The 21,753-nt window shown below is 43.7% G+C and overlaps 1 protein-coding gene across 2 annotated transcripts in view; it reads right to left on the bottom strand.

Annotated features, from left to right (window-relative positions):
- The window catches only part of LOC137368956 (lactosylceramide alpha-2,3-sialyltransferase-like), a 138,140-nt gene that overhangs the window by 52,232 nt on the left and 64,155 nt on the right, over positions 1-21,753 (bottom strand). The window contains exons 3-4 of one of the 2 annotated variants that reach the window (XM_068029340.1): positions 12,575-12,739; positions 3,447-3,558 (exon numbers count right to left, since the gene is read on the bottom strand). In XM_068029340.1, coding sequence (XP_067885441.1) covers positions 3,447-3,470 — 24 coding nt within the window. In that variant the 5' untranslated portion in view covers positions 3,471-3,558; positions 12,575-12,739. The remainder of the gene's footprint in view (positions 1-3,446; positions 3,559-12,574; positions 12,740-21,753) is intronic. The other variant, XM_068029330.1, reaches the window with a different exon arrangement.

Here is a 21,753-nt window from a genome sequence, read left to right as displayed (position 1 = left end):
GGATGGGAACAATCGAAATGTGGAGCTTATTCAAAGAGCAGCTACTGCGTGTCCTTGATAAGTATGTACCTGTGAGGCAGGGAGGAAGTTGTCGAGCGAGGGAGCCGTGGTTTACTAAAGAAGTTGAAGCGCTTGTCAAGAGGAAGAAGGCGGCTTATGTTAGGATGAGACGTGAAGGCTCAGTTAGGGCGCTTGAGAGTTACAAGCTAGCCAGGAAGGATCTAAAGGGAAAGCTAAGAAGAGCAAGGAGAGGACACGAGAAGTCATTGGCGGATAGGATCAGGGAAAACCCTAAGGCTTTCTATAGGTATATCAGGAATAAAAGAATGACTAGAGTTAGATTAGGGCCAATCAAGGATAGTAGTTGGAAGTTGTGTGTGGAATCAGAGGAGGTAGGGGAAGTGTTAAATGAATATTTTGCGTCAGTATTTACAGTAGAGAAAGAAAATGTTGTCGAGGAGAATACTGAGATTCAGGCTACTAGGCTAGATGGGATTGAGGTTCACAAGGAGGAGGTGTTATCAATTTTGGAAAGTGTGAAAATAGATAAGTCCCCTGGGCCAGATGGGATTTATCCTAGGATTCTCTGGGAAGCTAGGGAGGAGATTGCAGAGCCTTTGTCCTTGATCTTTATGTCGTCAATGTCGGCAGGAATAGTGCCGGAAGACTGGAGGATAGCAAATGTTGTCCCCTTGTTCAAGAAGGGGAGTAGAGACAGCCTTGGTAATTATAGACCTGTGAGCCTTACTTCGGTTGTGGGTAAAATGTTGGAAAAGGTTATAAGAGATAGGATTTATAATCATCTTGAAAAGAATAAGTTCATTAGCGATAGTCAGCACGGTTTTGTGACGGGTAGGTCGTGCCTCACAAACCTTATTGAGTTTTTCGAGAAGGTGACCAAACAGGTGGATGAGGGTAAAGCAGTGGATGTGGTGTATATGGATTTCAGTAAGGCGTTTGATAAGGTTCCCCATGGTAGGCTATTGCAGAAAATACGGAAGTATGGGTTGAAGGTGATTTCGAGCTTTGGATCAGAAATTGGCTAGCTGAAAGAAGACAGAGGGTGGTGGTTGATGGCCAATGTTCATCCTGGAGTTTAGTTACTAGTGGTGTACCGCAAGGATCTGTTTTGGGGCCACTGCTGTTTGTCATTTTTATAAATGACCTGGAAGAGGGTGTAGAAGGGTGGGTTAGTAAATTTGCGGATGACACTAAGGTCGGTGGAGTTGTGGATAGTGCCGAAGGATGTTGTAGGGTACAGAGGGACATAGATAGGCTGCAGAGCTGGGCTGAGAGATGGCAAATGGCGTTTAATGCGGAAAAGTGCGAGGTGATTCACTTTGGAAGGAGTAACAGGAATGCAGAGTACTGGGCTAATGGGAAGATTCTTGGTAGTGTAGATGAACAGACAGATCTTGGTGTCCAGGTACATAAATCCCTGAAGGTTGCTACACAGGTTAATAGGGCTGTTAAAAAGGCATATGGTGTGTTAGCTTTTATTAGTAGGGGAATCGAGTTTCGGAGCCACGATGTCATGCTGCAGCTGTACAAAACTCTGGTGAGACCGCACCTGGAGTATTGCGTGCAGTTCTGGTCACCGCATTATAGGAAGGATGTGGAAGCTATGGAAAGGGTGCAGAGAAGATTTACTAGGATGTTGCCTGGTATGGAGGGAAGGTCTTATGAGGAAAGGCTGAGGGACTTGAGGTTGTTTTCGTTAGAGAGGAGGAGGAGGAGAGGTGACTTAATAGAGACATATAAGGTAATCAGAGGGTTAGACAGGGTGGATAGTGAGAGTCTTTTTCCTCGGATGGTGATGGCAAACACGAGGGGACATAGCTTTAAGTTGAGGGGTGATAGATATAGGACAGATGTCAGAGGTAGTTTCTTTACTCAGAGAGTAGTAGGGGCGTGGAACACACTGCCTGCAACAGTAGTAGACTCGCCAACTTTAAGGGCATTCAAGTGGTCATTGGATAGACATATGGATGAAAATGGAATAGTGTAGGTCAGATGGTTTCACAGGTCGGCGCAACATCGAGGGCCGAAGGGCCTGTACTGCGCTGTAATGTTCTAATGTAATCTGCAAGCACAGGGTCTAATTAGAAAGAGCCAGATAAGTTCCAAAAGGAACCGGTCATGTCTGCACCGCAGCCTCACAGCTCCAGCTACCCGGGTTCGGTTCTGGGTACTCCGTGTGGAGTTTGCAAGTTCTCCCTGTGACCACGTGGGTTTCCGCTGGGTGCTCCGGTTTCCTCCCACAGCCAAAGACTTGCAGGTTGATAGGTAAAATTGGCCATTGTAAATTGCCCCTAGTGTAGGTAGATGGTAGGAGAATTGAGGGGATGTGATAGGGAGAATGGGATTAACGTAGGATTAGTATAAATGGGTGGTTGATGGTTGGCACAGACATAGTGGGCCAAAGGGCCTGTTTTAGTGCTATATCTCCCTCTGACCAATTTAGTGGATTTCTTTGAGTCATTGAACATTATCTATCTGGATTTCAAAAATGCAGCTGACCCTATTTCACACAGCAGGATGATTGCCATCTATTCCATGGGCATCCACCTTGTCAAAGTAGTAGGTTGGATTAATTCATGACTGAAAGGAAGACATCAAATGGTGGTGGTGTGCAGTAAAGTGTCAGAATAGAAACCAGTTACCAGCAGTTTCCCACAGGGATCAGTGTTCAAGCCACTCTAGTTTACAGTTTTTATAAATGACTTAGAGTAATGTTTGAATTTATGATTGAAGTCAACTGGGTGTCATTGCATAGTCTACAAAACAGAATTCATCATATCTTCAGAAGGGGCAGATCCTGCCGGTCTAACTTCCTTGACTTTTGAAATCCAGCCGTCTCAAAAATTCTACACAAAAGTCTAGTAGTTAAGCTCAAAACTACGGCGATTCAGGTAAAATATTGGGAATGAACATACCAATGACTGAAAGGTAGCGAACAGACACTTATTGGAGGAGATGCATTGGGACAGGAGAACACACCATGTGGCATGCTCAGAGCTCAGTGCTAGGGCCACTACTGTTTCTAATTGTCAATGATTTGGATTCAGAGACTCGGTGAAAATTAGTCAAATTTCCAGATACCAAGCTAGAATCGTGGAGGAATATATTCTTATCGATACTGGCGTACCTTACAAGTAAGCAGTCTGCAAAAATAAGATAGCAGTTGTGGTAGAACTAATGGTTATCATGATTTTAAACAAGCTTCTGCAAGTTAGAATAATCTCAAATTATAGCCTTGCTATCTTGATCCCCATCTCAACAAAATGTTTTAACATTATAATCACTCGACAAAATGTTGATATAAATGTACTGTAGAATTTTTTCCAGATAATTCTGTAATATAATATTCTCAAAAGTCCACACAAATTACGATAGAAGTTTTAAACATAGCAGATACATTCCTAAAAGTGAAGACAAGCTCACACCTCTATTTTTTCAGGATTCACCATGTACAAGCTCCATATATCATCTTTCAGAGAATCTTGGTGCAGAAATGTTCCAAGGACGAACAAACACAACACAATCAAGGTAGTGAACCTACAAAGATAAACCACAACAAATTAAATACATATCTGCATCAATAAAGGCTGTATAAACATTTTCAATGTGCTAATAGTAAATATATCATTTTATCTAATTCACTAAGAATTTTAAATATTCAAGATAAAGTCATACTTCAAGTATCATGAAATGGAATGGTTTTTACAGCCAAATTAATATGGGAGTCACCAAGATCTTATTTTGTTGGGAAATCAGAACATAAGAAAAAAGGAGCACGAGTAGGCCATTCAGCCCCTCAAGCCTGCCCTGCCAGTCAATAAGATTATGGCTGATCTGTCCTCTTTCAGGCCTGCTCCGCATACCCCTTGACTCCCCGTGATTTCAAAAATCCATCTACCTCCTCCGAAAATTTAGTGACCTAGCCTCCGCAACTTTGAGGTAGAGAATTCCAGAGACTCACCACCCTCAGAGAAGAAATTCCTTTGCATCTCAGTTTTAAATGTGTGCCCCCTTATTCTGTAACTACGTCCCCTAGTTCGAGATTCCCCCACCAGTGGAAACATATTCTCAACATCTACCCTGTCAAGCCCCCATAAATTTTATATGTTTCAATCAGATCACACCTCATTCTTCTGAATTCCAATGAGTAAAGGCCTAACCTGTTTAGTCGTTCTGGATAAGACAACCCCTTCATCCCAGGAATCAGCCTAGTGAGCCTTTTCTGAACTGCTTCCAATGCTAGTATATCCTTCCTTAAATACGGGGACCAACATTGTATGCAGTACTCCAGGTGTGGCCTCACCAACATCCTGTACAGTTGTAACAAGACTTCCCTATTTTTAAACTCCAATCCCCGAGCAATAAAGGCCAAAATTCCATTTGCCTTCCTAATTACTTGCTGCACCTGCATGCTAACTTTTTGTGTTTCATCTACAAGAACAGCCAGATCCCTCTGTACTGCAGTATTTTGTAGTCTTTCTCCATCTAAATAATAATCTGCCTTTTTATTCTTCCTACCAAAGTGGATGACCTCACATTTTCCCACATTGAACTCCATCTGCCAAGTTTTTGCCCACTCACTTAACCTATCTATATCCCTTTGCAGATTCTGTGTCCTCATCACAACATGCCTTCCCACCTATTTTTGTATCAGCAGCAAATCTGGATACACTATACTCTATCCCTTCCTCCAAATCATTGATATTAGTAAATAGTTGAGGCCCCAGGACCAATCCTTGTGGCACCCCATTAGTTACGGCTTTCCAACCTGAAAAAGACCCATTGATCCCGACTCTCTGCCTTCTGTGTGTTAGCCAATCTTCAATCCATGCCAACACATTACCCTCAATACCCTGAGCTCTTATTTTGTGCAATAACCTTATTGAACACCTTCTGAAAATCCAAATACACTACATCTACCGGTTCCTCTTTATCCAGTCTGCTTGTTATATCCTCAAAGAACTCTAACAAATTTGTCAGACGTGATTTCCCTTTCATAAAACCATGTCGGCTCTGTTTGATTGCATTATGTTTTTTTAAATGTCCTATTTCTTCCTTAATAATGGAGTCTAGCATTTTCCCAATGACCGATGTTAAGCTAACTGGTCTATAGTTTCCTGCTTTCTGTCGCCCTCCTTTCTTGAGTAGGAGCGTCACATTAGCAGTTTTCCAATCTGCTGGTACCCTACCAGAATCCAGTGAGTTTTGGTATATTATGACCAATGCCTCCAGTATCTCTGCAGTCACTTCTTTTAAAATCCTTGGTTGCAGGCCATCAGGTCCTGGCGACTTGTCTGCCTTTAGTCCCATCAGTTTGTCCAGCACCTTTTCCCTCATGATAAGTGATTGTTACAAGTTCCTCCCTCCCATTTACACCTTGCTCATCTATTATTGTTGGGATGTTTATAGTGTGCTCCACCATGAAGACCGATGCAAAATATTGGTTTAAATTATCTGCCATTTCAATGTTCCCAGTTATTAATACCCCAGTTTCATCTTCCAAGGGTACCACACATACTTTAGCTACTCTCCTTTTTATATACCTGTAGACGCTCTTACCGTATATTTTTATATTTCTTGCCAATTTACTCTCAATTTTCTCCCTCTTCGTTAGTTTTTTTAAATCATCTGCTGCTGGTTTCTAAAAAAATTCCCAATCCTCTGGCCTACCACTAGCTTTCGCTGCTTTGTACACCTTTGTTTTTGATTTGATACTCACCTTAACCTTGTTATCCACAGTTGGTTCATCATTCTCAGAGTCCTTCCTTCTGACCGGAATAAATGTTTGCTGAGTGTTATGAAATATCTGCTTAAAAGTCTGCCACTGCTCCTCTACGGACTTTCCCTGCAGTCTATTTTCCCAACCCGCTTTAGCCAACTCTTTCTTCATACTTCTGTAATCGCCCTTGTTTAAGTTGAAAATACTGGTTTGAGACCAGAGTTGCTAACCCTCAAACTGAATTTGAAACGCGACCATGTTATAATCGCTTCCCCCCAGAGGATCCTTAACTACAATATCTTTTATTAATCCTACCTCATTACACATTACGAAATCTAAAATAGCCTGTTCCTGGGTAGGTTCTGCAATGTATTGTTCTAAGAAACAATCCCTGATGCACTCGACAAATTAGTCTTCCATGTTACCCTTGCCAATTTGATTTGTCCAATCTATATGCAGATTAAAATCACCCAGAATAATTGCAGTGCCCTTCTTACACACCTCCATTATTACCCGATTAATATTTTGTCCTAGTGTGGCAACTCCTCGGGAACCTGTAGACCACTCCCACCTGTGATTTCTTTCCCTTGCTATTCCTTATTTCCACCCAAACTGACTCTACATCCCGATTGATTACACCTATATCATTACTGTCAACTGCACTGATCCCTTCCTTTAATAAACAAAGCTAACAAATGCAAACATTCTTCCTCAAACAAATTTGCTGTGTCAAAAGGAAAGTGCAAACCTTGGCTCAATGGTAGCTTTGGAATCAGAAATTCTTCAGGGGTAGATGGGGGTGTGGAATTCGAAACAGGAACAGATCAGTCATGATCTTATTAAATGGCGGAGCAGGCTCGATGGGCTGAATGGCCTATTTCTGCTCCTAATTCGTATGGTCGAATGGTAAACCTGAGGTTTGAGTATATAATCTGGGATTACACATCTGCAGCTCCAAGGGAGTACTGCAATGTATTGTCTGTCTTTCAAGTGAGACATTAAACTGAAATCTTGCCTGCCCTTTTAAGTAGGTACAAAAGTCCCATCACATTAAAGAGCTGTGAACTTTTCCACTATCTTGACCAGCATTTATTCCTCAAATCAACATAATTAAAATAGATTATCTCGTCATTTATTTCATCGTCATTTGTGCGACATTGCTGTCTACTAATGGATTTTTGTACATTACAATAGTAATAACACTTCAAGAGTATTTCATTGGCTGTAAAGTGCGTTGGTTCATCTGGAGGATGTGAACGGTGCTACATTATTCCAAGTTCTTGCTCCTTTAAAAAATGTGTGAACAAAGAACAGTCCAGCACAGGAACTGGCCATTCGGCCCTCCAAGCCTGCATCGATCTTGATGCCTGCCTAAACTAAAACCTTCTGCACTTCCGTGGACTGTATCCCTCTATTCCCATTCTATTCATGTATTTGTCAAGATGCCTCTTAAACGTCGCTATCGTACCTGCTTCCACCACCTCCTCCGTCAGCAAGTTCCAGGCACTCACCACTCCCTGTGTAAAGAACTTGCCTCGCACATCCCCTCTAAACTTTGCCCCTCTCACCTTAAACCTATGTCCCCTAGTAACTGACTCTTCCACCCTGGGAAAAAGCTTCTGACTATCCACTCTGTCCATGCTGCTCATAAGTTTGTAAACCTCTATCATGTCACCCCTCCACCTCCGTCGCTCCAGTGAAAACAATCCGAGTTTATCCAACTTCTCATAGCTAATGCCCTCCAGACCAGGCAACATCCTGGTAAACCTCCTCTGTACCCTCTCCAAAGCCTCCACGTCCTTCTGGTAGTGTGGCGACCAGAATTGCACACAATATTCCAAGTGTGGCCTAACTAAAGTTCTGTACAGCTGCAGCATGACTTGCCAATTTTTATACACTATGACCCGACCGATGAAGGCAAGCATGCCGCATGCCTTCTTGACTACCTTATCCACCTGCGTTGCCACTTTGTGACCTGTGGACCTGTACGCCCAGATCTCTCTGCCTGTCAATACTCCTAAGGTTTCTGCCATTTACTGTATACTTCCCACCTGCATTAGACCTTCCAAAATGCATTATCTCACATTTGTCCGGATTAAACTTTTCTCCATTTCTCCGCCCAAGCCTCCAACCGATCTATATCCTGCTGTATCCTCTGACAATCCTCATCACTATCCGCAACTCCTCCAACCTTTGTGTCGTCCGCAAACTTACTAAACAGACCAGCTACATTTTCCTCCAAATCATTTATATATACTACAAAGAGCAAAGGTCCCAGCATTGATCGCTGCGGTTCACAACTAGTCACAACCCTCCATTCAGAAAAGCACCCTTCCACTGCTATTCTCTGTCTTCTATGACCGAGCCAGTTCTGTATCCATCTTGCCAGCTCACCTCTGATCCCGTGTGACTTCACCTTTTGCACCAGTCTGCCATGAGGAACCTTGTCAAAGGCTTTACTGAAGTCCATATAGATAACATCCACTGCCCTTCCTTCATCAATCATCTTTAAGTCACTTCCTCAAAAAACTCAATCAAATTAGTGAGACAATCAAATTAGTGTGGTATAGACAGGTGAGGGGAATGGAATATAAAAGTAGAGATGTTTTACTGCAGCTGTGCAGGGCATAGTGGGACCACATCTAGAGTATTATGTATAGTTTTGGTCTCTTTACTTATAAAGATATAACTGCATTAGAACAGAAGGTTCACTCAGCTGATTCCTGGGATGAGGAGGTTATCTTATGAGGAAAGGTTGGACAGGTTGTGTCTGTATTCATTGGAGTTTAGAAAGATGAGAGGTGATCTTATTGAAGCATATAAAGATCCTGAGGGGATTTGACAGGGTGGATGTTGAAAGGATGTTTACCCTTGTGGGAGATACTAAAATTAGGGGGCACAGTTTAAAAAATAAGGGGTCTCCAATTTAAGACAGAGATGGAGACATTTTTTCTCTGAGGGTCGTGAATCTGTGGAATTCTCTTGCCCGGAGAGCAGCGGAGGCAGGGATAGTGAATGTTTTTAAGGCAGAGCTAAACAGATTTTTGACAAACAAGGTCGTCAAAGGGCATTGGGGATAGGCAGGAAAAGTGGAGTTGAGTCCACAAACAAATCAGGTACGATCTTCTAAAATGGCAGAGCAAGCTCGAGGGGCCAAATGGCCTACGCCTGCTCAGAGTTCATATATTTTATGTTTGCATGCACGTATGTTGGTATGTCATGTGCCTGCAATGTCTTTCAGCAAGTGTCTGGGGTCTATTTTTCAGTTTGATGTTAGCCTTCAGTCCTCAATGATGGCTGTATCACGTCTGCATACTTTTCAAATGTTCAAATTACAAATGTGCCTTCCATCTTTGGATCTGTGGTCAAATCCTTACTTCCCTAGCACTGTTGTGTTCCCCATTGTATCATAGCCTAGAGAACATTGCATCTGCTGGTCAGGTCAAAATGTTGCAACGTTGTAGCTTCCCATATGTGTAAGTTAATGTCTTGATGCAGTACAATATTTTCAATGTAGACGCATGTTTTTTTAATGAAGTGGATAGCATACAGGCCATTTGCCACATCACTGCAGGATCATGTGCTGTTGTCAGAAGAGTCCTTCTTTTTGACTGTAGCAGTGATTAAGACCTCATGCATATGTGATCATATTGGGAGAATGTAGGCTTTCTCCTCCCAACATTGCTTTTTAAAACTGACTTATTGTTGGTTGAAGCGTGCAAAAATGAGGTGTTCCCTGATGTCCCTTGCATGTCTCTCCACGGTCCTTATATCTTTCAACAGCATTGTTTGCATTGTGGTCCTCCTCCTCACCCTCTTCACAGTCATTCTCATCTGAAGATTGGTGTCAGTCCTATTCCTCCACCTGCAGAAAATACCTGGGTCTAAGTGCCAGACTGTGTAATGCACAGCAGATGATGCACAAACCCTCTCTGGCATGCCATAAAGAGCCCCAACAGACTGGTCCAGGCAGTGTAAGTGCAGTTCCAGCATGCTAATCGGGTTATTGATGATACCTCTGGTAGATGCGCGAGTAGCACTGCATCTCTTCAGCTGCACTTTGGAGACGACGCACTGGTGTCATCAACCATGTACAAAGGAAGCAACCCAGGATTCCAGCCATCCACTTCCGCTTATTCTTCAAAAACTCCTGGCAGCTGTGATTTCCTCAAAATGTGAGAATCCTGACAGCTCCCTTGGAAACATTTGCAAACCTGCATTATTTTTCTCCTGTGGTCACAAACCAGTTGTACGTTCAAAGATTGGAAGTTGTTACAAATCACAAATGCTGCTCCCAGTAAGCTCCAAAGGCCACACGAATGCAATCGATCACCCCTTGCACTCTAGGGAACCCACCGATGGCGACAAAAGCCGCAGACCTTACTATATGTCTGTTATCGTCGACAGGTAAGTAGATGAACTCATGAGGATTGTACAAATTCCTATGACCATTTCATGTGACATCCTTAGACATCTCTGACATTACCTCCGACATTTGGCAGTGATTTGTCCTGGTCCTGAGGATGCGATGACATGCCAGGGCCTATCTTCGATAATGCCATTCCTTCATGCTGTCAGTCGCAGCATCCTCAGCCTCTTGTCCTGCCTGTTTTTGGCATTCAATCATGTATTGAAGTAAAAGGTCCATAACATGGTGGTTCCCATTGCTCCTCTTCCCATGGTCTGCAAAAAATTGGGATATGACACCCATGTCACTGTAGCTTTGCAAATAATGAAATGAGCAAAATGTTCCAATTCAGCCTTCTGCTGCCAGTCAGCTGAATCATCCAGGCCATGTGCAGTTTTCATTTCTGTGCCTTAGAAATGCAGCCAGGTTGAGTACCCATCCACAATCATGTGTCGCCTCCCACTTACCTTGCAATCCTTTATTAGCCATGTTGTTTTCATTATAGTGAGAAAATGATGAGTGTACAATTTAAGGCAATTCTCCCCACCTTCCAACCTGCCACCATTACTCTTAACCCAACTAATGTAACCTTATCCCTTCTCTCCATTACCATTGAACCTCCCCCCATTACACTGGTGTCACAATTTATTCATGCGATCCCTCCCCTCTATTCCTACTCCTATTACGACCAAAATGCTCACTCTGACCCTTGATCTTCCTGAAATCCAACTGATTATTGTAGAGTCCTGCTCCCCTCTCTATGATGCTGTAGATTAACCAACCCGACAAGTCTCAATTTCCCCCGCCCTACAGAATCCATTTTCCCCCCAATGACTGACGGTTCTCTCTGCCAGCCAGTACCCGGAGTTCGCCCCTCAACCTTGACAGCACTCATTCCTCCCTTTAGGCCTTTCATGACAATCTATTGACTAATACTGAAATTAGAACACCCCGTAGCCGCCCACTAACAGCTTTAGCAGCAATAACAACCACTACGCACTCGCGATGCTCCCTCTTCCCTCCCCTACTCCTCCATGCACATGGTAACCCCACCTCACTCCCTTACTCCTCCATGAATGCCATCACCCCACCCTTTGTCCTCTCAGAGTATGCGCCGCTGCTCCTTCATGTAGATGGGCGGCACAGTGGCGCAGTGGTTAGCACTGCAGCCTCACAGCTGCAGGGACCCGGGTTCGATTCTGGGTACTGCCTGTGTGGAGTTTGCAAGTTCTCCCTGTGTCTGCGTGGGTTTTCTCCGGGTGCTCCGGTTTCCTCCCACAAGCCAAAGACTTGCAGGTTGGTAGGTAAATTGGCCATTATAAATTGTCATTAGTATAGGTAGGTGGTAGGGAAATATAGGGACAGGTGGGGATGTTTGGTAGGAATATGGGATTAGTGTAGGATTAGTATAAATGGGTGGTTGATGGTCGGCACAGACTCGGTGGGCCGAAGGGCCTGTTTCAGTGCTGTATCTCTAATCTAATCTAATCATCCACCCATGCCTTCACCGCTACCCCGAGAAGATCACCCTTCCTGGTGCCAAGCCTGGAGGCAAACAACCATTCCAAAGTTGGGGGTCTTCTTTTTGCCGACGAGTTTAAGAAAAAAAAACTGACCTCAGACAACTGCACATTTGCGCCGCACAAGTGCCAAGCAATGACCATCTCAAACGAGAGAATCTAACCATCCCTCCCCCTGACATCCAACGGCATTACCATCACTAAATCCACCATTAACACCCTGGGAGTTACCACTGACCAGAAACTGAACCGGACCAGCCATATAAATGCTGTGGCTACAAGAGCAGGTCATAGGCTAGGAATTCTGCAGCAAGTAACTCACCGCTCATCTCACCAATGCCTGGTCATCATTTGCAAGGCACAAATCAGGATTGTGATAGAATATTCTCCACTTGCCTGGATGACAACACTAAAGATGCTTTACAGCATCCAGGACAAAAGCAGCCTGCTTGATTGGCACCCCATCCACCATCTTCAACATTCACTCCCTTCATCACCAATACACAGTGGCAGCAGTGCGTACCATCTACAAGATGCACTGCAACAACTCACCAAGGCTTCTTTGAGAGCACCTTTCAAACCTGTGACTTCTACCATCTAGCAGGACAAAGGCAGCAGATGCATGGGAACAGCACTACCTGCAAGTTCCCCTCCAAGCCACACACCATCCTGACTTGGAACTATATTGTGTTTCTTCACTGCCAGTCAAAATTCTGGAACTCCCTTCCTAACAGCACTGTTGGTATCCCTACACCCCACCACCTGCTTCTCAAAGGCAATTAGACATGAATAATAAATGCTGGCCTAGCCAGCGACGCCCACAAGTCATGAACGAGTAATAAAAAAACAAAGCTGGCTGATGCAGGCCAACAAACATGAAGTGGATGGCACACCATTACTGCTCACCGTTCATTTAATCTGGCAGGTAGGACTTAACTCGAACTAAGTGTAGGGTCATCAGCAATTATGGCATGGAAATGAATGCAAAGCTGCAATCCGCCACCATGCGAGGGGGCCCCGGAACGATGCAGACAAGCGCCAATTTCAGTAAATAATGCTGCCGTCGAAAATCTGAAAAAAAACTTGCGCCGAATTAAATCACCAGCATGCCACCAAATCTGCTCTTGCAGGGCCCATAAAATGCCACCCTTGGAGTTTACTGAAACTAGAATCATTTTTCAGAAGAGTCACCTCATTGTTACTTTAGTTAAGAAAAAAAAATCAAAATAATGTTATGGCTCATTCACATTTTATTTTGTGGGAACTTGTGGTTTTCATTGCTTAAAAAAAAAATCATCAGCATTTCATCAAAAATCAAGCAAAGCAGTAAACATAACGGGCACATAGGTTAGTCCCACTGTGACACAGTGAACTAAAAATAATTCTGGAAATACTCAGCAGGTCTTAGCAGCATCTGTGGAGAGAGAAGCAGAGTTAACATTTCAGGTCAGTGACCCTTCATCAGACACTGTGAAGCTTGATTTCAGCTGAAATTTCTTCTCCATTTCCAAATAAACACGGATGCACAGAATAATTTTCAATTGAAATGAAAAAAGAGCTGTGAGCTTAATTGCTAAATACTGCTTCTAGCTGAGCCATGTAGACAATAAGGTCCCAACTCGCACTCCAGTAATCAACCTCAACACCTCTGGGCTAAGGGAAGAAAAATCAGCTGGGTCCCTAATTCTGATCCCCATCAATTGATCCCTGCTTGAAAGTGAATAATTACGATCAGATGAGGGCAGATTAGCCTTTGCCAATGGTCTTCTTAATCAAGTCCATTGTTCAATACAGTGGTCAATATCTCCAAGCAAGTATGCCAGGAACACATGATCTGTAATAAGGATTGCTGCAATATTTGCAAAAATGCCTGTCATAGACACTTTGACAAGGTTTCCACTTGTGCATTCAACAGCTGAAAAACGCTCTCATACATTTTAGATTAGATTAGAGATACAGCACTGAAACAGGCCCTTCGGCCCACCGAGTCTGTGCCGACCATCAACCACCCATTTATACTAATCCTACACGAATCCCATATTCCTACCAAACATCCCCACCTGTCCCTATATTTTCCTACCACCTACCTATACTAGTGACAATTTATAATGGCCAATTTACCTATCAACCTGCAAGTCTTTTGGCTTGTGGGAGGAAACCGGAGCACCCGGAGAAAACCCACGCAGACACAGGGAGAACTTGCAAACTCCACACAGGCAGTACCCGTATTGCTGGACAAGAAAATCGTAGTCACAGCAGAAAACTTTAGATTCCTAGTCTATCGCATAATACTATCCAACACATCATTAATCAAGACTGAGTTCCCATTAACTGACGGTACAAGGATTAAAGGACACAGATTGAAGGTTTTGGGCAAGACATGCAGAGGAAATGTGAGGAAGAACTTTTTTTTTTTTAAACGCAGCAAGTGGTAATGACCTGGTACTCACTGCTCATGTGGGTAGTGAAAGCAGAGACAATGATTTCAAAAGGAAATTAGATCAGCACTTGAAGGAAATAAACGTGCAGGCCTGAGGATCAAGCGGGGGAGTGGGACTGACTGGATTGCTTCGCGGAGAGCAGCATGGACTCAACGGGCTGAGTGGCCTCTGACCATGCTGTAAAATGACTCCTCTTCGGAGAGACAGGCTTAGTGAGTCCATCTAATTCATACAGATCAGGGAGCTTGATTACACATGGATAAAATGCAAGATTAGGTATTCCTATAGCTTTCAACTTCCACTGGGAAATAAGGTATTCGCTCTAATTACTTCTATAAAGTGGGGTTCTGGAAATGTCGAGTGGTCTGCAAAACTGTGTTTGCAGCACTGTATTGCTGCTAGCACTTCCAGATTAATGCCATCTTACACTGTCTTACTACCCAAAACAAAATTCTGTCTGCATAAGCAAAAAGGTGATCCAAAATTATTAAGTGATAGATCTATGACCAAGCTTTACCCCTCAGTGACCCTATTAGGCACTTTTCAAGTTATTTCCCAGTCTAATGCCATTCAAGGTTTACTTAAATGAAGCATCAGCAAATGAGGGGTCGTTTGTTGTCATTCTGAAGATAGAGGTCACATTGTAGCTCTGTCTATAGTTGGTACTAATCAGTTTGAGGGTGGAGGCTGGACAATTCCCTCAGAAAGCATAGTTATTTTGCTTACTATCTCAGGAGCTAAGCACCCCGTGCAGGTTTAAGAGCAATTTATATGGAGAACTTAAGAGCTGTAATATTAAAACTGATTAACGAGTCATTTATCACATTAGTGCTTTGTTAAATCTTCACCTGAATAAATTGACTGCAGTGCCAAAAGCTGACAAGTGCTTTAGGATGTCCTGACAACATGAATCATAGAATACCATTCAGCTCATTATGCCTGTGCCAGCATTTGAAACAGCTATCCAATTAGTCCCAATTCTTGCTCTTTCCCAATACACTACAAAAGTTTCCTTTGCAGGTATGTTACAGCCAGGTGGGTGATAACATGGCTTGTTCGCACTGTTCAGCTCCCAAATGACCACAGCAAATGTTTCTGTTACAAGGGTTTAAACCTCTTGCCTTTTTGTCAAACTAACAGGCAGCAGCAGGTTTTCTTGTAGGTTTGAAAAAGAAACTATTTATTGAGTATTCATTCCCAAAATGGTCACAACTGCACCCATGCACGCATTCACACACACGCAACAAAGAACAGATAGAAAAAGGGTAAGTGGGTTGAAGTGAGGTAGGTACTCAGGGTTCATGGAAACTTGTTGAATCTTCCTGGGGGAACAGTTTGTTTTGAAAATTGCAGGCCTGGGTCTTTGTCATTTTCTGGTGGTTAAGACTTCAGACTGGAGGTGGTGATGACTTTTAGTTCTCTGCTGCAACAAGCTAAAGTATAGAATTCGCAGCAGGGCTGCTTTCTTGTTTTGGCTGGCCTTTCCATAACCACTGGCTGGACTTCCTTAACGTGATGTTGTTGTGATCTTCCTCTCTCTGGACAGTTAGCTTTTTAAAGTTAAAATCTCTTACATTAGCTTCTGTTAGGAGACGCATGGCCCCTCCCTCATGACCAATGAACCAGGATGTGGCTACTTCATACCTTCTTCGTTACAGAAGAACCCAGTTAATTCAGGAATATCACTTGATGGTTTCAGGCTAGGTGTGGCTGAACCTGTAATGCATCCTTTTGTCCTTGGACAGTGTAATAGTTTGGCGGCAGCCATTTTGGAGCACACTGACTTTTCCTTTAAAAAATTGACAATTTAAAAAACTCTTCAGTTTGGTTCTGTATTTTCATTGCTGCACTTCTCGTGAGCATGAGAAGTATTTACCGAATTCCCTTTTGAGAGTTTTGACTGAATCAACGTCCATCACCTTTTTAGTCAGTGCATGCCAGATCATAACTCACTACATAAGTATTTCTGCATGTCACCTCTGGTTACAAACCTTTTTGCCACTGAAACGGTTTTTCATTATTTACTATCAAAACTATGATTTTGACCACCGTTATTAAATTCCTCCTTAACCTCTAAAATAAAAGCAAAATACTGCGGATGCTGGAAATCTGAAATAAAAACGAGAAATGCTGGAACCACTCAGCAGGTCTGGCAGCATCTGTGAAAAGAGAAGCAGAGTTAACGTTTCGGGGCAGGGTTCCGAAGAAGGGTTACTGACCCGAAACGTTAACTCTGCTTCTCTTTTCACAGATGCTGCCAGACCTGCTGAGTGGTTCCAGCATTTCTTGTTTTTATTCCTCCTTAACCTCTCTGCTTTCAAAGAGTACAATCCCCGATTCGCCAATCTGGCCCCAACACTGTCAAAGTTTCAATGCCAGAGGTATAAAAAGTACAATGAACAACTTTTCAACAATAGCACAAGCATCAGGCATGCAGTTAATCACTTCTGACTTTTGAAGAGCCACATCTGTGCAAACATTTTCAACCATTGTCATTGGTGCACCAATCTACCCAGAGTATAAACACGATCATATAAATTAAGAGCAGGAGCAGGTCACTTGGCCCCTCGAGTCTGCTCTGCCATTCAATAAGTTCATGGCTGACCTGATTGCAACCTCAACTCCACATTCCCACCCAACAATAACATTTCATCCCCTCGCTCATCAAGAATCTATCTACCTCTACCTTAAAAATATTCAAAGACTCTGATCGCTTTCTGAGGAAGAGAGTTCCAAAGACTTCTCACCCACAGAAAAACATTTCTCAGGTCTTAAATGGGCGACCCTGTATTTTTAAACAATGACCTCTGATTCTAGATTCTCCCACAAAGGCAACATCCTTTGCACATCCACTCTGTTTCAAACAAGTCGCCTCTTACTCCTAAGCTCCAGCGGATACAAGCCTAGCAAGTCCAACCTTTCCTCATAAGGCAACCTGACCATTTCAGGTATTAGTCCATGAAATCTTCTCTGAACTGCTTCCAACATATTTACATCCCTCCTTAATTAAGGAGACCAATACTGTACACAGTACTCCAGATGTGGTCTCACCAATGCCTTGCATAGCTGAAGCATAACCTCCCCACTTTTGTATTCAATTCCCCTCGTGATAAATAAAATTCAATTAGCTTTTCTAATTACTTGCTGTACCTGAATACTAATCTTTGCGATTCATGCACTAGGACACCCAGATCCCTCTGCATCTCGGAGCTCTGCAATCTCTCACCATTTAGATAACATGCTTTTTTATTCCTCCTGCCAAAATGGACAATATCACATCTTCCCACATTATACTCCATTTGCCAGATCTTTGCCCACTCACTTAACCTATCTAGATCCCTTTGTAGTCTCATATCCTCTTCACAACTGACTTTCCCACCTATCTTTGTGTCATCAGCAAATTTAGCAACCATGCCTTCAGTCCTTTCATCCAAGTCACTGATATAAAAAGTTGAGGCCCCAGCACTGATCCTTGTGGCACACCACATTACATCTTACCAACCAGAAAATGACCCATTTGTGCCTACTCTGTTTCCAGTTAGCTAGCCATTCTATCCACGCCAAAATGTTACTCCCTACACCATAAGCTTTTATTTTCCACAATCAGCTTTGATGTGGCAACTTATCAAATGCCTTCTGGAAATCTAAGTACAGTCCATCCACCGGTTCCCGTTTATCCACAGCACACGCTACTTCTTCAAAGAAGTCCAATAAGTTGGTTAAACATGATTTCCCTTTCACAAAACCATGTTGACTCTGCCTGATTACCTTGAATTTTAAGTGCCCTGCTATAAGGTCTTTAATAATAGTTAACATTTTCCCTATGACAAATGTTAAGCTAACTGGCCTGTATTTTCCTGCTTTCTGTCTCCATCCATTTTGAATAAAGGAGTTACATTCACTATTTTCCAATCGAATGGGACCTTCCCCGAATCTAGAGAATTCTGGAAAATCAAAACAATGCATCAACTATCTCAGTAGTGTCAGGCAAATCACCACCTGCCAAGACTAAGACGCACATTATTTCGCCACATGAACATTAAAACTGCAAGCCATGACCGGAAAGTGATTGTTACCATGGTAACAATGTTGAAACAATGGGGAGACTGCAGTTGCTCTCCACACACAGAAGTGGTCAGACTAGTTTTAGTCACATGGTTAGCTGGTTGGGGTAGAGCAATTTGAGCCTCCAACAAGGGATGTGAAGAGATTGTTCCATATAAGGAACTAGTCACATGCATAACCTGCTGAGCACCCTGGGAGCTTTTTGAATTTGAACTCCCAAAGGGTTTTGAGGCAGAACGCGTGTGCTCTCCTGGAAGGAAGACCGCCTCCTGCCTGCCTATCTCTGAGGGAACTCAAACCATTGAAGACACATGAAACTCAGAGAAAAAGATTTGCCATGTGAACAAGGTTTTAAGACTTCATTGGGCCCCAACGAAACACAAGAATACAACTACAATCAAGGACTACAGTGAGCTCCAGAAACAATAACAAGATGTTTCCTCCAACTGCTCTACTTATCTCTTCTCTCCCTACCTTGCATGTTTACATCCCGTGTGCGTGCTAGCGTGAGCGTGTCGTATATCCAAAGGCATGAACCATATTTGTAGTATATATGAATGATTTGGAGGAAAATGTAGCTGGTCTGATTAGTAAGTTTGCGGATGACACAAAGGTTGGTGGAGTTGCAGATAGTGATGAAGATTGTCAGAGGATACAGATCAGTTGGAGACTTGGGCAGAGAAATGGCAGATGTAGTTTAATCCAGACGAATGTGAGGTAATGCATTTTGGAAGGTCTAATGCAGGTGGGAAGTATACAGTAAATGGCAGAACCCTTAGGAGTATTGACAGGCAGAGAGATCTGGGCGTACAGGTCCACAGGTCACTGAAAGTGGCAACGCAGGTAGATAAAGTAGTCAAGAAGGCATACGGCATGCTTGCCTTCATCGATCGGGGCATTGAGTATAAAAATTGGCAAGTTATGCTGCAGCTGTACAGAATCTTAGTTAGGCCACACTTGGAATATTGCGTGCAATTCTGGTCGCCACACTACCAGAAGGACGTGGAGGCTTTGGAGAGGGTACAGAAGAGGTTTACCAGGATGTTGCCTGGTCTGGAAGGCATTGGCTATGAGGAGAGGCTGGATAAACGGATTGTTTTCACTGGAACGACAGAGGTGGAGGGGCGACATGATAGAGGTTTACAAAGTTATGAGCGGCACGGACAGAGTGGATAGTCAGAAGCTTTTTCCCAGGGTGGAAGAGTCAGTTACTGGGGGATATAGGTTTAAGGTGCGAGGGTCAAAGTTTAGAGGGGATGTGCGAGGCAAGTTCTTTACACAGAGGGTGGTGAGTGCCTGGAACTTGCTGCCGGGAGAGGTGGTGGAAGTAGGTACGATAGCGACGTTTAAGAGGCATCTTGACCAACACATGAATAAGATGGGAATAGAGGGATACGGTCCCCGGAAGTGCAGAAGGTTTTAGTTTATCAGGCATCAAGATCGGCGCAGGCTTGGAGGGCCAAATGGCCTGTTCCTGTGCTGTACTGTTCTTTGTTCTTTTGTTCTTAGAATTGATTTAAGGTTTAATAAATTTCATCTTTCTACTTTAAATCAAAGAAAGCCTGTTTGTGCTGTTATTTGCCTGATAATTGGAAATTGTGAACACTGATTCACAAAAAGGGGAGCTCAAAACAGTGTGTTTAAAAATAAAACCCTGTTACAATATGACCAGGCGATGATGGCAAGAGCCCCCTAGGCACAATGCTCACCTGGTCGTAACACTAGCCACTTCTTTTAGGACTCTAGAATGAAGTCCATCAGGACCCAGGACTTGTCAGCCTGCAGCTCCAAACAACTTTCTCAGCACCACTTCCCTGGTGAAAGTAATTTTCTGGGGCTCCTCCCTCCCTTCCATTTCCTGACTTAGTATTTTCTAGGACGTTACTTGTATCCTCTATAGTGAAGACTGATGCAAAATACCTGTTGAATTCATCTGCCATCTCCTTATTTTCCCCTATTAATGGTCCAATTAAGAGCACAAGAGGGCATGCCAGGAGCAGCACTAGGCATACCTCAAAATGAGGTGTCACCCTGGAGAAGCTACAACCCAGGACTACTTACATGCCAAATTCAATTCACTTCGCGTGGTATCACGAAATGACTGAAGGCACTGGATACTGCAAAGGCTACAGGCCCTGACAATATTCCAGCAATAGTAATGAAGACCTGTGCTCCAGAACTTGCCGAGCCCCTAGCCCAGCTGTTCCAGTACAGCTACAACACCGGCATCTACCCGGCAATGTGGAAAATTACCCAGGTATGTCCTGTACACAAAATGCAGGACAAATCCAACCCAACCAATTACCGCCCCAGTCTACTCTCGATCATTAGTAAAGTGATGGGAGGTGTCATCTACAGTGCTATCAAGCGGCACATGCGTAGCAATAACCTGCTCAGTGATGCTCTGTTTGGGTTCTGCTCGGACCACTCAGCTCCTGACCATATTACAACCTTGGTTCAAACATGGACAAAAGAGCTGAACTCTAGATGAGGAGAGAGTGACTGCCCTTGACACCAAGGCAGCATTTGATAGAGTGTCGCATCAAGGAGCCCTAGCAAAACTGGAGTCAATGGGACTCGTTGGGGTGGGGCGGGGGGAGACTCAGCTAGTTGGAACCATACCTAGCGCAAAGGAATCTGGTTGTGATTGTTGGAGGTCAATCATCTCCGCTCCAGGACATCAGTGCATGAATTCCTCAGGGTAGTGTCCTCGGCACAACCATCTTCAGCTGCATCATCAATTACCTTTCTTCAATCATCAGGTCAGAAGTGGCGATGTTCGCTGATGATTGCACAATGTTCAGCACCATTCGTGACTCCTCAGATACTGAAGCAGTCCATGTAGAAATGCAGCAAGACCTGGACAATATCCAGACTTGGGCTGATAAGTGGCAAGTAACATTCGCGTCACTACTTCTCCAATGAGAAAGAATCTAATCATCTTCCCTCGACATTCAATGGCATTACGATCGCTGAATCCCCTATTAACAACATCCTGGGGTCACCATTGACCAGAAACTGAACTGGAGTAGTCATATAAATACTGTGGCTACATGAACACGTCAGAGGCTAGGAATCCTGTGGCAAGTAACTCACCTCCTGACTCCCCAAATCCTTTTCATCTACTGGGCACAAGTCAGGAATGTGATAGAACACTCTCCACTTGCTTGGATGGGTGCAGCTGCAACACTCAAGAAGCTCGACACCCTCCAGGAAAAGCAGCCCACTTGACTGGCACCCCATTCACAAGCATTCCCTCCCTCCACCACCGGCGCACAGTGGCAGCAGTGTGTACCATCACAAGATGCACGACAGCAATGCACTGATGCTACTCGGGCAGCACTTTCCAAACCTGCAACCTCTACCATCGAGAAAGACAAGGGCAACAGATGCATAGGAACACCACCACATGCAAGTTCCCCTCCTAGCCACACACCATCCTGACTTGGAACTAGATCGCCGTTCCTTCACTGTCGCTGGGTCAAAATCCAGGAACTCCCTTCCTAACAGCACTGTGGGTGTACCTACCGACAGACTGCCGCGGTTCAAGAAGGCAGCTCACCACTACTTACTCATGGG

The sequence above is a fragment of the Heterodontus francisci genome, chromosome 1 (genome assembly GCF_036365525.1).
Source record: "Heterodontus francisci isolate sHetFra1 chromosome 1, sHetFra1.hap1, whole genome shotgun sequence".
Taxonomy (NCBI): Eukaryota; Metazoa; Chordata; class Chondrichthyes; order Heterodontiformes; family Heterodontidae; genus Heterodontus; species Heterodontus francisci.
Note: the sequence above shows the minus strand (reverse complement) of the source record. Positions and strands in the feature narration are given on the sequence as shown.